This window comes from Eriocheir sinensis, chromosome 42, assembly GCF_024679095.1.
Source record: "Eriocheir sinensis breed Jianghai 21 chromosome 42, ASM2467909v1, whole genome shotgun sequence".
Taxonomy (NCBI): domain Eukaryota; kingdom Metazoa; phylum Arthropoda; class Malacostraca; order Decapoda; family Varunidae; genus Eriocheir; species Eriocheir sinensis.
In genome coordinates, this window is record NC_066550.1 from 13540760 (window position 1) to 13557896 (window position 17137).

General features: G+C 46.1%; 1 protein-coding gene across 2 annotated transcripts; it reads right to left on the reverse strand.

Annotated features, from left to right (window-relative positions):
- Positions 1-343: 343 nt before the first annotated feature.
- On the reverse strand, positions 344-15174 carry LOC127010085 (protein O-GlcNAcase-like). Of its 2 annotated transcripts, XM_050883897.1 has the most exons (13): positions 14879-15174; positions 12782-12833; positions 12099-12327; positions 9918-10205; positions 9078-9333; positions 8073-8896; positions 7743-7917; positions 5103-5156; positions 3967-4052; positions 3325-3521; positions 1958-2135; positions 1326-1524; positions 344-880 (listed from the first exon to the last, which is right to left on the reverse strand). In XM_050883897.1, exons 1-13 carry the CDS (start codon positions 14964-14966, stop codon positions 756-758), a joined length of 2751 nt encoding a protein of 916 aa, XP_050739854.1. In that variant the 5' UTR covers positions 14967-15174; the 3' UTR covers positions 344-755. The 2 variants fall into 2 exon arrangements, with proteins under 2 accessions (XP_050739854.1, XP_050739855.1); XM_050883898.1 differs by lacking the exon at positions 5103-5156.
- Between the last annotated feature and the right edge of the window lie 1963 nt (positions 15175-17137).

Consider the following 17137-nt stretch of genomic DNA (forward strand, 5'->3'; position numbering starts at 1 on the left):
GTAAAGCTTCAAACTTGGCCCCTCGCTGGTACACGGTAAAGCCACAAATTTGGCCCCTCGCTGGAACACGGTAAAGCTTCAAACTTGGCCCCTCGCTGGTACACGGTAAAGCTTCAAACTTGGCCTGTTCCTGCTACCGGATTAAGGCCATCTTTTGCCATTAGGATTTACTGCATGATCAAGACCTTTTTCAATGCTCTCCACCTCTCAATGTTAAGTGTACTCCATCCTGCTGTGGCAAACGCTCCACTCATGATATACCAGTAGCAGTTCACCGTTCTTTCAGCACACACCTGCCCTTCATCCTCTATGTGGTCCAGAGGTGGTAAAGAAAAGCATCACACTCATAGAATATTTTTATTCATCAATAAAAAGATTCTGTAACTATATGACTTTCATATATCTCAAACTCGCTCTGAAAATGTACATGACTAAAAAATACGAAAGTGTGTAAAAGAAATACACCGGTTGATGGATGGGAACAAAAAAACAGAAAAAAAACTCCACTTTTGACTAGGAAATATATATATTCTACATTTCCTCACGATTTGTAAACTTAAATATCACAATGAACAGCTGCAGTTGAGGGGCGCAGCGGGCAGTGAGAGAACAGAAACAGATGAGATGCGACTCGAGAGGATGCGATGATAAATAATGGCGATGAGGAACAGGACAGTGAGAAGAGGAGGAGGAGGAGGAGGAAAGGGCTGAGATCCTGTGGCGGGGAGGGGCGTGGTGGGATGTGTGCCGGGCAATCAGAAGGACCGTCCCAGGTACAACGTTGTACTCTGCGTGGTGATCTCCAGGAAGCCGTGGCGACTGTACTGCTCAAGATTGCACTTCTCACCCACGTTGACGCAGCAGTGCCCTCCGAACACCCCTGTGGCGGGAAGACAGTGACGTTAGCATGAGGGCGACAGTTTCAGCAAATAGGAGAACACAGAAGGGTTGGTACTGTTAGACTCTTTCGTTTCCCATATCAGCTATTTCTAAAGGTTAAAGAAGGGGAATAGGCTGTTGTAATGACCTACCCATGTTACTGTATATATTTGGAGCTTTTAGACTAAGGAAACACTGCTCAAATTAACAACAAATGACTGAGACAACAATATGGGTTTTAAATCAACATATAGCAAGAAAACTAAGCATTGTTAACCTCACATCCCTTGCCCAGCTTCTCAAAAATGAAGTATCAAACCTCATGTCCCTTCTCTAGGTTCTCAAAAATGAAGTATCAAACCTCATGTCCCTTCTCCAGCATCTCAAAAATCAACTATCAAAAACCTCATGTCCTTTCTTCAACTCCTCCACACCTGCCAACTCACCTCTTGCCCTAATGGAAGCCAGGAGACAGGTGAGAAGTCTTTTGCTGACGGATTCATCGGTGACGGAAGGGAGACTGGATATGGTGATTCTGGAGGGGTGTGAGGCCACCAGCACCTTGGGGGGCGACTGAGGCTCCATGGACAGCTGCACTAGCATCTCCTCGCAGGGGGTGAGCATGATGCCCTCCTCTCGAGTGACCTGGAGACGATGGAATAGATGTTTGTTATGACACGGAGGAAGGAAAATGAGAGTATAAAGAATGGTTGTATAATTAGGTAGGAAAAAGGAAGAATTATAGACTGGTAAGTAGAGAGAAGTGAGCATTTGTTAATATGAAATGGGGGTTGGAAAATGACAAGTGAACAGTGAAATGGTTTGCGTGAGTGATGATTTTTTCTCATTTTTCTCGCTTAGAGGGAAGGGCCTTTAAGAAACATGATCCCTGCAGCTACTGGGTTAAATGTCCCTCATCACGTACACACACAAAACACCCACTTACGATAAAACAATAAACAGTGAACGAAAACAAATCTAGAGGAGGGAGAGAACATATATAATGACAGTGGTAGAGACAAAAATATATAATCGCCAATAACCCAAATGAAGTCACAACCAAAGCCTCGGCACTCACTTTGGGGTAGCATTCCCTGATCTTCTTGCGGTAGGTCTCGTCTCGCACGCTCTGTTCCACACCATCACAGGCGATGGACCCGTAGGCAACCAGGTCACCCCACTCATCCTCCACCACCATGACATTCACGTCCCTCACATTCTCGTCATCCAGCGCATCCAAGTAGCTCCCAACCTCGCTGTGCGGAGGGTGGGAGAGAGTGTTAGTGTGTGAGTGACTGCGGGAGTGTGTGTCTGTGTCTGTGTGTGTGTGAATGATTGGAAGTGTGAATGAGGTTGTGTTTAATGAATGAATGGAAAATAACATCTATGTGTGTGTGTGTGAGTGTGTGTGTGTGTGAACGACCAGAAGTGTGAATGGAGTTGTGCTGAATGAATGGAAAAGTATAACTGTGTGTGTGTGTGTGTGTGTGTGTGTGTGTTTAGAGATTGTGTAGGGGGGTGGAGGGGGTAGTGGACTCAACACATTGCCTTCGTGTTCTAGTTCCGTTTCTGTTCAATTCTATTTCAACTCTTATCATATCACCATTTCCTCACATGTAAGCCACCCTTCCATATCTCAATCTGTCAACACACTGAACCACATGCACTCCGCTTCTTGTATAAGTATCGGTAGTTTTGTTTCAACGTGTCTTTTATCTTAATTTTTTTTTAACATACAGGCAAATTTCTATGAAGTTATAAAGTTCCTGAAAAGCGATGATCTGTTCCAGTGTTACGAGAAATGTTACGTCTGTTGATAAATGGATATTAACATCAGGCAGCAGGCACGAAAAAATAAAGGCATGGCAGCGCAAGAAAAGTACGATGCCAATCCAAATGGTGGCTATGCGCACGCTTCTGTAAACATAAAAAAAGTGCAGCAGGAATTGCTGCAACTGAAAAGAAGAGATATCAGGAGCTTCTGGAATAAGAATGAATGGTAAATAAATGCTCTCAATGTCGCCACAAAGGAATCACAAACGCAACTGCGCGTCCTCAACAGAGCAAGAGCACGTACACGCCAAAGCGCTGGCGGCACAAGTGTTGCCAAGCGCCAATTCATAACACAAGATACAGAACATTAAAAACTCGCTTTGCTGTTGTGACAAATGTGAAAAAAGCTTCCATGACAGAAAATCTCAAAGCCTTCCATGTTGTAAATAGACGGTGCATATCAAAGAAAGTTGCCTGTATTTTTGACATGAACTTCATACTGGAAATGAGAAGAAATCAGTCCCTGTCAGCCTGGAGGTTGCCCGAGTGCTTGTGGCACACACGAGGGCAAGGTGTTGGGGCCATGTGTGTGTGTGTTGGTGTGTGGAGGGGGGCAGGGCCATGGGGCAAGCCCTGGGGTGGCCTGTACCAGCACCAGAGGGAGACACTTACAGGTCCCCAGGTAAGTTGGGGTGGGCGGCATAAAGGGCAGAGCCGTCTCTGCGGTCATCGGCAGTGTGCAGGATGAGGGTGAACAGCTTGGGCCGGTCAGCCGGCAGGTAGGGCCGGATGACATAGCAGTGTCTGGCCGGCACATCTGGTGCTTTGTACACAAACAGGTCGTTGCTGGCGTCCACGGGAATGAGGCGCTGTTGGGGCGAGGGAGGGCGGGTGTGAGCACCGTGGGGTGGGGTCACCAGGCAAGGCTTGGTGCCAGATTCTCCACCGCCCTGGTGCCAAGGAGCCCCTGAAGGGGGCGCTGCACCACACCCTGGTGGGGTATGAGGGGGGGCACTGGTGGAGGATCTGGCCCGGGCCCGGAGTGGGGGACAGCCCCCCCAGCACAGCCTCCCTTCCCTACACGATCCAAAATGGGAGCAAGCAGCAGGGCCGGGCGCGGCCGTGAGGTCGCTGAGGCGCGCTTGGGGGGTACAGTGCTGGGGGGTCCTCCGCCGCCGCCGCGCTGCGCTCGGGAGGCCGGGCAAGGAGAAATTCCTGACTGTTGGGCCTCCATGGCGGCCAGGTGACGGCCCTGAGGGGGTGCTGGCGTCAGGAGTTCCTGCCTGGCCCGGCCGGGGGTGTGTGTATACGTACTTGCAGTTCGGCGGTCAGTCCTCCCCTGAAGATCCACGGCTCCTGGTCGCCAGACATAAATACCTCACGCCAGCCCTTACTGAACCCTGCGTGACGATGCAAATGGGAACCAATCACTACACGCAACTCAGCGCCTGGGCCAAGCAACACTTGTTATGTGTCAAAGAGGCCAGCCAATGACATGACAGGCAGGTACTTGTGACCGCCTCACAACTTTGGCCAAGCTAGACATAGTTAAGAAAAAAATTAAAAATAAAGAGCAAACAAGCCATTACCACTGAGTGAGAGAGGCTCACCCAATGCTGAGAAGAGTATATACTATCAGTGAACAGCAGCAAATCCAGACACTTCCACCTTGGCAAGGGGAGCCTAACACAGCCACACTGGAGCGCTATGCGGGGGGGGGGGATGAGCGTGTCTGATATCGATTAGCGTTCGCGCTTGCGCCCTGACTACACGACAGCAGCTCGCCTAGCGCAGCGCACAAGAGGGTGAGAGAATATTATCGAGCATGTCTCTCCTTCCCTGTCTCCTGCAAGGCTTGGGGGCCAGCGGCGGCCTGACAGTGAGGTGAGGGTCTAGCAGAGGGCGTGTCGCCGGCCCCCCACCCAACAATGGTCAGGACGGGGGGCCGGGCCTCGGACACAGCCCTTGCACGCATGTCAGCGATGCATGGTCACTAGACGCGCCCCAAAGTGCAAACAGTACCATGACACAAACACAAGGAGACAGAGTAGAAGAGAAATGCTCTCTCATCTGGAAGAAAGAAAATTTTAATGCCTTGATTGCACACACTGTCTGTTGGATGTTCGTGGGCAGGAGCAGGGGTGTTGGGGCAGGGCGGGGCGGGGCACGAGGCGCTGAGCTGAGAGTTGTGACCAGTGAGTGGCGGCCTCCCCCGACACCCGTGCTGCGGGCCCAGGAATATCCAAGACAGGACGGCACCTCTAAGCCACTGCACCCACCTGCAGCGGTCTAGAGTCCCCAAGCGCGGGGAAGCAATGCGCAAATTCGCCCTAGAGCGCACGCCGGCGCGTGTGGCTGGGAGCTAGCTAGGGCTGGCCGCTGATGGCCAGTCTGTTATCATCTCTTGAAAAGAATGTATACACATACTACCCATGTGCTGAGTTACGTACAGGTATAGTTTCCATGAACGTAGTTGCTGACCATTGGAGAAACCTGGCCCAATGCTGTGGGGGAGAAAGAGGGGAAGGGTTGTTTGTTAATGGCCAGTTCTAGAAGAGGGGCGTGTTTGGCTACACACACGCGCACACACACACACTCTGGCTCTAGAGGCTTGCTTCTCTGCTCCTCCATCACCACCACCTCTCAATTCTTTAAGCCATTGTGTGAGTAGTATTACTATTATCGTTACTATCAACATTGACCATGGCAGAAGGTTTGGGGTGACCTCTACGTGCCTCCGTGAACCAGCGCGGAACTTTGTGTGACTGGTGCCCAAGCGGGCCTTTATGACGGCAACCTTTACAATGGCAACAAGGTCAAGAGAATGGCCTCTGTGCTCTCACCCTGCCCAGGCCTCGCCGGAGCCCTGGGCAGGGTGAGGGGGAAAAATGTAAACAAGAGGCAGACTGAGCATGGCTGTTGTTTGATTACTGCGCAGCGGCGGCGGCGGCAGCAGGAGACCAAACTACTGTTGCCGTCGCCGCCACCACCTTGCAGGCGCACCAACGTCCACTGTCCCTGAGGAGCCACGCTGACAGGCTGGGGCAGCACGCGAGGCAGGGCAGTCACAGCACACACACACGCAAACACACACACACACACACACAGGTCTTTTCCAAAGTCTAACCTTCCTCCTTACGTATAATAAGTTCCAAAACTCTACTCCACTCCAAATCCCCAACAACGACAACAACTTGCAACACAACTGTGCAAGAGCTTCACCTGACCCCTTACTCACCTGTTCTGTTCACCCGCACCACCTGCAAACCACCTTCACAACACACATCCCCCAACACCACATATAACAAAGATCACTAATGCTTGTGAATGTTTCCTACGGGGCACATGATGTCTGCATCTATACATTCTGTTTGTCTGCCACCTGACTAACACCTAAGACGACAGCATGCTATATTTAAACATCCACCTCACTCTCAATCCTAACTTTTGCCTGACAAGTCTCAATGAAGTTGTGTTTATGCTTCACCTGCCTCAATACACTCACTTCCTCCACAGCCTTCCTTTGACTCCCAACTAATGCTCACACCAACTTATGTGCCAATATAACTTCTAATAAACTTTACAGAAAACCTAAACACACACACACACACACACACACAAAAAATAAAAAATAAGACACACACACACACACACACACAGACGTGACTACCCTTGGCTCAAATCAGCAGGAGAGGACTGGGCTTCTCCCAAGGACAGTGGAAGTTAGACAAGGCAAGACTCACCCCCAGCGTCTTGAATGAATAACAAGCATAAAGGGGACCAGTAAGCACCCACTGACTGCGAGCACAAGAAACACACAGCGGGTGAGTCTTGCCAAGATGGAACACTCGTAGCACCCAACACAAACTGGGTGACGGAGCAATTACAGGGAAGGAGAGGAAGAGGATGGAGGGAAAGGGAACAGAGGAGGAGGAAGGTAGCCACAAGGATGGAAGGGAAGGGAAGATCGCAAGGAGGAATTAATATGGAGACTCCAGTGGTTGCCAGAACAGGAAGATCTACAAATGGATATGAAATGGTTCACCTTGTCTATAAACTCCTGGAAACAAGACAAACGGCGTAAATAAGCCTGACCGTCTCAACAACAATAGTAACGTAGAGAGTCCAAGGAGCTGTGAGTATGTACAGGTCAAGCTTTAAAAGTGGAGAAGTAAATAAAAAACGTTGTCTCAAAAACTGTGCGCTAGGAGAGAGAAAAAATAAAAAAGAAAAAAGGTTGATATAATTAAAATGTTATGTTATTAGCGGGATGATATAACAAGCTGTACTCTACCTATTAATTTTGTGTTTAAGTATGTAGCCAATCTAACTGAATCATGGTAGTGTCATTGTGAACTTCAGTGAACGTAATCACAACTAACCGAGGAAAAACAGGGACGTAAAAAGCCCGAGAAAGTTCAGGAAAAAAACAAAAATAAAAATATGTACAAACGAAAGGTATATCACTACTACCTCAACTCCACTTCCTGAGCGATGCAGGGAGGGAGTGTAAGGATGTGGGAAGCCTTCAAGAATGAGAAGAATTTTGACGAGACACCACACATATGAAGCTGAGACAATCCCTAAGTCACTCAGTCCTTAAGACCACTCCTGAAAAAACTATATATGTGTAAGACAAAATCAGTCATCTATATCAATCTGTAAGTCCACTCAATTATCAACCAGCCAACAATTATGACCCTAAAGTCTTGTGTAAAAGCAGAGGGAGACAAACTAACCAGCTAATGATCAGACTTGAAACTCCAAAATACTTCACCGAGGACGTTTCAAAACTCCTCAATGTCTAATCAATGACAGGTGCCACTGATAAGCTTAACACCTGTCTGGTCCTAATGCCTGGCAGAGAACTGGTGGTTGGGATGGATGGTTTAGCACAGGACAGGTGACGGTAGACATGAAAAGAGTGAAGGGAGGAGGAGGAAGGCTTGTAGGAGCAGGACAAGGCCACAAGAAAGGAGTGAGAGGACAGACAGGACAGCAGCGGAGTGAAAGGTTGTGAGGAGGAAAGAAGAGGACTGGAGAGGGCATCAAGGCAGGGGTGTTGTAGGCGTGGGCGCTGGTTGGGGTACCTAGCCAGTCGACGTAGGAGTTGAGGAGTCCCACCACGCCGCACATGTCCCACACGTAGGGGTACACGTCGTAGAGGAGGGAACGGTTCTTGACGCGGTTAAGACGGTTGGCCATGCGCTTCACCTGCTTGGCCAGGTCGCTGAACTTAGCTGCACGCTCAAACCACTCCTCCACCTGTGGCCGGGGACAGGGAGCACCAGGTTAGGGGGGAACAATGTGGCAGCTTTGCTAGGAGAGGAGATCCTAGTGACAATGGGAATGATAACAGCTGAGAATAATGGCCCTGACTACTGGCGGCCTTGGCAACACACAGACAGGCTGGTGGTTACCTCTGGCTTGGTCTCTGGGTCCGGGCAGCGGCGCTGGTCAATGACCAGGTGGGAGTTTATCTTGAGCCAGTTGAACTCATTCATGATGGTGATGCCGTAGCGGCCGTGCTCGTAGGGGAGGTAGAAGAGCTCCGCCAGCACCTGCAGGTCCTCCAGGGTGAGCTCCTCCTTGTCCTCATCCAGGGGCAGGCTGAGGGGTGCCTTGCTGGGGGGGGAGCTGCTGCTGGAGGTGGTGGAAGAGGGGCCGTCCTCCTGGTCCAGGGGGGCCGCAGGGGAGTCCTCAGGGCTGGAGTCTGCCTTGGAGACCTCACCGTTCTCCATCATGATGGTGTCGTCGGTGTGTGGGGGGGAGGTGGCGGGGGAGGGGTTGCAGTCCATGGGCTCCACGCCGGAGGTGGTGGAGGCGTCCTGGGACACTGTGGAGGCAGAGTCCGCCTCCTCGGGGCTGGTCTCCACCACCACCTTGTTCTCTGACACTAGGGAGTTCATAACGGGGTTCATGGTGGGCGTGAAGGTGGTGTCCTGGACGGCGTCAGCCAGCACGTTGATGTTGGGCTGCGGCAGGCCGGGCGCCGCCAGGGTGGTGGAGGTGAGGGACATGCAAGTATTGACGGAGGGCAGGATGGGCACCGGTGTGGGGATCTGGGGCTGCTGGATGGTGCCAAACGCCGACACAGACCGCTGGAACTCCAATAGCCAATCCTGCAAGGCCATGCGCAGGGCACGGCGGGGGTGGTAGGCGTTGGGGGACAGCCCGGTGGGACACTCATCACTGGCATCCTCACCCTCGGTCTCCAGCCGGATGTCTGCACTCACCGCGTCATCTGGGGGGGCAAATGGTGCTTAGTATCAGGGCAGCTTGAACAATGGACTGCCTATTACACTATTATACAAGTCTTCACAGGCCCTAACACAACACCCACTGTACTTCTCGAGACTAACACGGTCAAAATATCACCATCTGACTGTACACAATAACACTCCCATCCTGACCACCACACTTACTATTATCACAGCTAGTCAGGGAAGACGAGCGCGACCACTGGGCCAGGGTGTGGATGGCGATGAAGTTGGGACCATACTCGCAGTTGGGGTTGGTGACCACGCCACGGAGGAGGGGAATGAGGTCAGGGGAGCGGCCGCAGTATGGGCCAAGGAAGAGCCTAGCCTGGTCGTAGTCATTGGCGTGCAGGTTGTCCCAGATGACGGGGGGGCGACGCATCACCTCCGTCACCTCACGTATGTGCTCCAGTGTCAGGACCTGGAGGAGGAGGAGGTGTGATGGAGCCCAGGTAAGTATAAGGTGCACTAATGTAAGTATAGGTATATATAGACTTGTCCTTAACCCCTTGACTGTGGATTTCCTACAAGAAGCCATCATCAAGCAACAGGAATGGAACAAAAAGTGGCTGCTACAATGCAATGAAGAAAAATGTAAAGTCCTGCACCTTGGGAGGGGATATCCAGCACACCAATACCACATGGGAAACACTCCACTATCCACCACAGAGGCAGAGAAAGACTTGGGAGTGTATGTTACTAGGCTACCCATGAAAGCCAAATCCATGCCGATCGCAGCGGACGGGTTAACAAACATAAATTGATACCCATGGAAATGCTAATACAACCTCCCTCAAAGCAATGAAATGTTTGAGTATGTAGACTTATCACACAATACATAGCAAAAGAATTCTATTGTGAGCATTTCCAAATTAAAATACACAAAAATAACCAGTTTCTTGCCCTGAAACCTTTGAGAATACAAGTCTATTATACGATACATAATACAAGAGTTCTACCATGTGTCTTTCCAATCAATGTACAGAAGAGTAAAGAGCGTCTCACCTTACTGATGACCTTGGGGCCGGTCCACATAATATCAATCTCCGGCGCCAGCTTCTGTCCGATTGTGTTGAGGTACTCTGAGGTCTGTACGTTGGGCACGGCGCGGGTGGAGCAATACTGGGTGGGGCAGAACATGAAGCGCGGCTGGCTCAGGTGGGCGAACACCTCGTTAGTCACCGACACCTGGGCGTGGGCGAAGGACTGGAACACCTCCTTGTCCGCCCCGCTCATCTCAGGGTCAATGTCGTCGAAGAGGATGGCGAAAGCGTTGCAGCCCATTTGTGCGACCTGTTATAGGGGTGGGAGAGGGGGGGGAGGGGGTCAGGAGCGAGTTTCTTTTAATATTTTTTCTTATTGGAGCACAATGAGAGAACACGATGGAACAATAGATAAATAGATGAGTCCACGGTTATTGTTTTTCGTGCCCCTATAAAGAAAATGGGTGTAGAAAAAGTAAATATATAAATAATAATAGAAATTGGTGAATAAGGTACAGTAAAATAGGGTTAATGCAGGAAATCATAATAATAAAAACTCTTAAATCTGGAATAGAGAAAAATGAAAATAAAATAAAATAAATCAAATACAAACTTCAAATTCTCTCTAGTATCAGTTTCTTGCCTAATCTCACTGCCCTCACTATCACAATGTTCCTCTTTCAACACAATCACTATCTTATCTCATCCTCTTATCACAATCACCACCCCCAACGTCGTGGATATCCTTAAACCTATCACCATTATCACCACTTTCACCATTTCCAACCATCACTGTATTTCCCACTAAGCTTAATACTTCACCTATTTCCTTCTATGGTTCCCTATCACTATATATTCCAGTGCTATAAAAACTACACCTATTACCATATTTGCTCTCTTCTGTACCATTTCCTACCATTTCCCCATCACTGAATTCACCCTAATGCTACATACTCACCCATTTCCTTCTACTGTTCCCTATCACTACATATTCCAGTGCTATAAAACATGTACTCCACCCATCATCATATTTGCTGTCTTCTTTACCATTTCCAACCATTCCCCCATCACTGAATTCACCCTAATGCTACATCCTCACCCATTTCCTTCTACTGTTTCCTATCACTACATATTCAAGTGCTATAAAACATGTACTTCACCCATCATCATATTTGCTGTCTTCTGTACCATTTCCCCATCACTGAATTCACCCTAATGCTACATACTCACCCATTTCCTTCTACTGTTCCCTATCACTACATATTCAAGTGCTATAAAACATCTACTCCACCCATCATCATATTTGCTGTCTTTACCATTTCCTACCATTCCCCCCATCAGTGAATTCACCCTAATGCTACATACTCAACCATTTCCTTCTACTGTTCCCTATCACTACATATTCAAGTGCTATAAAACATGTACTCCACCCATCATCATATTTGCTGTGTTCTTTACCATTTCCAACCATTCCCCCATCACTGAATTCACCCTAATGCTACATACTAACCCACTTTCTTCTATTCCCCATCACAAAAATTTCCAGTGGTACAATTTCTCCACTCCACCTATCGCCATCTTCCTCTTTACTTATTCAGAATCCCTTGTCTAGTGTGGTATGTTATAAGGGTGTTGAATGCTCTTATATTGCCAGTACATGGACACTGGGAAAGTTAAGATTATATGTAATAGAAGATTGCTAATACAACACATTCTGAATCTCTTAATTTCACCTTATCATATAAGGCTAAAAGGGTGCTGAATACTCTTATATATACAGCTGGTACAATAATAGATAAGGGAAAATAAGGATATTTGACAAGAAGGAAAACAGAGAAGGAAAAAGATGACTAAAAACAAGAGGAAGGAAAGAAGGAAAATGATAATGACTAAAAACAAGAAGAGGAAAGAAAGAGAACAGAGAAGGAAAAAGATGACAAAAAACGAGAAAAGGAAAGAAGAGAATGAAGGAAAAAGAAGACCATTTCTGACCCTCTTAACCCGGTAGCAGCGAGGGACCAAATTTGTGCCATGATATAAACACCCCAAAAAAATAGAAGATGCATAAACTGATCACAAATGCATTTATATATATTATGAAATGGTTTGCGTGAGTGATGATTTTCCTCTCATTTTTCTTGGGGCCTTTAAGAAACATGATCCCCACAGCTACCAGGTTAAGCTCAGCACACCCGCCACCCACCTGCTCCAATTTCCTCTTAAGGGCTGCCAACTCCTTCTGACTGGAGTAGGTGATGTCCAGGCCGGGGGAGATGGCATAGTAGAAAGCGATGCCGTGTTGCCGCGCTTCTGTGATCAGCGCGGTGAGGTGCTCGGCCTCCTCGACGGTGTACAGCTCCCGCCAGTTAGCCCGGTGCTTGTAGTCATCCTTGGGGGCGTACAGGTAGCAGTTCATGCCCCATTTCTGCTGCCTGGGGTGCGGAGAGAGATCGTGTGTTAGGAGTCCGTGGGATGCAAGAGTGTAAAAAGATGATAAAAAAAGGAACAGTAATAATAGTAATGGAAATGGGTGAGATGGGTGGGCAAGGAGATGCAACCATGTAGAAAATATTTAGATGTTCTTGGTTAGCATGAGTGAGCCAACACATTATGATTCCTAGATTTTGTAATTCACTGGCCAGGTGTAAAAAATAATCCTGGTAATTTGTTTTATTTCACCTTTAGGCCCACAAAAAGCCGCATAAACAATAAATACACAAAAGACAAGAAGATAGTGAAAATATAACTGAACTAACGTGATTCTTTGTTCGTCTGGTGCTTTCTTTACTGTAAAAATAAATAAATAAATAAATGATAAATTCTAACTCGCTAGACAAACATATGCGCCAACAAAACAATAAATAAGAATAAAAATGATTGACTTACTTCACAAACAGATCTTTCCTCTGTTCTGGGGTCCATGGTCTGCCATAGAAACCTGCAACAAGAGGAAGACATGTCAAGGAGAGATCTATAGAGCAGGTCTAGATAAAAGGACCTTGGCATTATAGTGGCCAATAACCTCAAATCATCCAGTCACGCAGGCAATGGGGGGCTAAAGCAAAACAGCAACTGGGCATCATATGATTTTTCTTATAATAGCCCATGGTCTACTATGCTCTCCCTCACACACTCAGGCCTGGTAGACTACAAATGGGTAAATACACACACACACACACACATACATACATACACACAGACGCCTGACAAAAGATTATCGGATATGAGGTACAATATTAAGCCACAGAAGCCATGATAAGCCTCACACTAAAGCTTGTATTAATGCTGGCAAGGGATATCAGCTTATCAGGCTTACTATAATAGCTCATAATACCTGTCCTGATTGCCTTACATGGTGGAAAAGTAAGAATGCTGGACAGCCTTATAACTAGGAGTCTATAGGCTTGCTTCGCTCAGGTCAGGATAGTAATATAGGATTTTTCAGGGTAAAGCTAACCAAGAAAGATGACAGGTGCCCTTTCCTGATGATGTATACAGAAAAATAAAAAATGAAAGGAATGGAGATAGTAAAAATAATAAATGTAGATTGATTCCATAACTGAACTAATGCGATTATTTTTTCTTGTGCACTTGACACACACACACACACACACACACACACCAAATAATAAATAAAAGTAATTATTTTTTTAAGGTATAGTTGACCAGGTAAGGAGAAAACATACATACCAAACTAACCTAACAAGAGAACCCAGGTAAAAAAAATAATCTAAAACAAGAATGACTGGTGCCCTTTCCTAATGACACAGGTAAGAGGCTGATACTACAGTTTCTTGATAAATGTTAATGTGCTAATCTTCACTCAGGACCAAACTACTCAATTTTGATATATGAACTAATTATGCAGCAATAGGTAATGGGCACTATTTCAGCAGTAATAGGTATACTTAGCCAAGAGTTGGGGTTACTGATTTAAGTGAATTGAGATAGGTAAGGAAAAATGAGTGCTTGGGTGCAGGTTCAGTGATACCTTACCCTGCCATATTCAGATGGGTGTAATTCTGTATATTTACCAACTGTTATAATCACGAACTAATAACTTGATAAACCGAGACTTGAAAATATGACAAATTATGTTGAATCACATCAAAAGAAGTGATTTAAATGTTGAGCTATGAAGACCGAACATGAAATACCAAGAAGTGAAAAAAATATATATTAGGATGAAAAGTTGCGGAAAAAAACATGAAACCAACATAAAACATACTGAAATAGTAGTCACGGGATCATTTTTAAGGAGAAACTAAAGAAATAATGAATGGCAAATAAGAAGACGCAAAAGGGGAGGACACCAACCCATCTAGCAACCAAAAAAAATAGCAACCAAGCAAGAATTTTACGAAATATTCAATAACAAGGCCATACCACCAGCCAACACCCCGCCCATCCTAACACGCCCACACCCACGCAAACTTAACCACACCCGCACGCCCACCCAAGGCAAAACTAACCCAATATTAGCCAAAAACAAGGAACACGGAATTGGTTGCGGACAAAATGGCGGATGGTTGACCAGACTCCGGCGGTCAAAGAATTCGTGAAAAAATGCGACTTCCAGTTAAATTAGGATGCTGTGAGGAGGAAGGAGGTCAGTTTAAGAGTAAAGGCGTCGTTACCCAAATATAAGGATCATGATATTGACTAGGGACAAAATGGCGGATGGTTGACCTAAGACTCCGAGGTGGAGGATCTGGTCGAAAATTGAAACTTCGAAAAACCAGACTTCCCGGTGAGCTAGGATGCTGTAGGAGGGAAGGATATTAGTTTAGGAGTGGAGGCGTCAATCCCCCAAAATAAGGAACATGGTAGACACTCTGGACAAAATGGCGGACGGTCGACCCCTTGACTCCGGTAGAAATCGCTGGTCGAAAATTGGAACTTCGAAAAACCGGACTTGCTGATGAGATACGACGCTGTGGGGGTAAAGGAAGTTAGTTTACGCGTGGAAGTTTAGTTTCTCACCCTCGACGACGCCGCAGACGAAGTTTTTGCGTGTGTTGAGGTGGTTGATGTTGTCCACCGAAGTGTTTGAGTTGTCTTCGGCAGCCATCTTAGGGGCAAGGACCAGCCTCACTAACACCCTCAGGAAGCCGCCCAGAAGCTCGCTCGCCGCTAAAAACGATGACCTGAAGCTGATGACGGCGAGGGACGCGAGGACATGACAGATATGCACGAGGCCGAGGTGAAATGAGCGAATTGTTCTGAGTAATGGCGGACGTCCTCCTTCGTCGATGGCTTGTGCTTCTCTGATGGCCGCGGCGCACCGATGCCAGATTGTTGTCCTCAGAGCACCGTATTTACCGGCTCTTCACGCTTAACAACTCCATAAAAACATCAGAAATTAAAGTTTTTATTATTAACTGTAAATAAATTTGGTTTGGGGGTTCAGGAAATAGCTTTTAGGCTAGAAAACGGTAAATATAAAAGGATGGGTAGAACAATCTGGCACCTTTGCGTACCGCGGCCGTGACGTCACACCTTGTCGCCGCTTCTCGCCCTCCCATTGGTCGTTGCTGAGGTCACGTGACTTATCTGGACCAATCAGCGCCGCCCTCGCGAGTGCCATTGAGAGATCCTTTACGATTCGTCAATATTCAGGATTTATTTTTATTTTGGTTGGTAAATAAATAAATAGTAAATATTTACCTTTTTTTTTTACTATCTGCGCGAAGTTTTGTTGTTTACCGTTAGTTTTGGGGTAACATCCTTGGTAATTACGAAAGGTTGCATTTATTCCGCGTTACCCTTTCATAAATAAATAAATGACAATAATAAACAAATAAATTAATAATAAATACAGTTTCTTTTAATCTGAGCGAAGAATTATTGTTTCCCGTTAATTTTGGGGGTATAATTATGAAGGGTTGTATTTTTCCGTCCCCTTCAAATAATAAATGATAAATAAATGAATAAATAAATAATGAATATCGTTTCTTAAAATTCGAGCGAAGTTTTGGTGTTTCCCGATAGTTTTGGGGTCATTTCCATGGTAATTAATTAAGAAGGGCTGTATTTTCCGTCCTGCTCCTTAATAAACAAATAAATGATGGATAATAGTAGATAAATAAATAAATAGTAAATACTGGTTGTATGATTTGAGCGCAGCTATTGCGTATTATGCTCCCAAATTATCGTACGCATAATTTGTATTTCCCGGTTTTTGGCCCATAAATATTGGATAAAATACCCAATAATTACCGATTTTAGCAATAATTATAAATGCATATCGTTATCTTTGTAGGTGCGATAGTTTTTGGTCAGAAATCGGCAACAACAATACGCCAAGTACGACAATCTAGTAACGTCGCTCTCTACTGACATGACATCAACGTTGCAAGATTGTCGTTCTCAGCCTAACATTTTTTTCGATTTCATCCTATATTCCGTCTCACCCACAAAACTAATCATACCTATTTATATCTATCGTTAAAAGTGTTAATTATATAGGCTTTTGTGCAGTCGGTATGCGTTAGAAATGGGAAAATCTAGTTTGGTGAGTACGATATCGTGGCATCCTTGTATGACATTGACAAGTGATGCGGGGCGGGGCGGGGTAGTCACTCGTCCTTGAACACAGATTTATCTTAAGCTATTAATGGCCTCAGACTAGCTCGCGCCTCCCAGTACACCTGATGGATGATTAAAACTTATTACTACACCTGTTTGCTTGATTAGTTTCCCTTTTAACATCATGAGTATAGGTTTAGAAGCATATAGTATAGCACGATCGAATACCTGGCTTAATTAATTGCTATATATTATACCTGTATGATTGATTATAGTTTCCCTTTTAACATTATAAGTTTAGAAGCAATGTCACAGGTAGGATAATCACGCCTACCTTTACTTAATTGCTGGGTTAATTATTAAAACTCATTATTACACCTGTAGGCCTATGTTAGATTATAGTTTCCCTTTTAAAATCATGAGTAGGCCTATAGGTTTAGAAGCCATGTCACAGGTAGGATAATCACGCCTACCTTTACTTAGCTGCTGGGTTAATTATTAAAACTCATTATTACACCTGTAGGCCTATGCTTCATTATAGTTTCCCTTTTAAAATCATGAGTAGGCCTATAGGTTTGGAAGCAATGTCACAGGTCGGATAATCACGCCTACCTTTACTTAATTGCTGGGTTAATTATTAAAACTCATTATTACACCTGTAGGCCTATGTTTGATTATAGTTTCCCTTTAAAAATCATGAGTAGGCCTATAGGT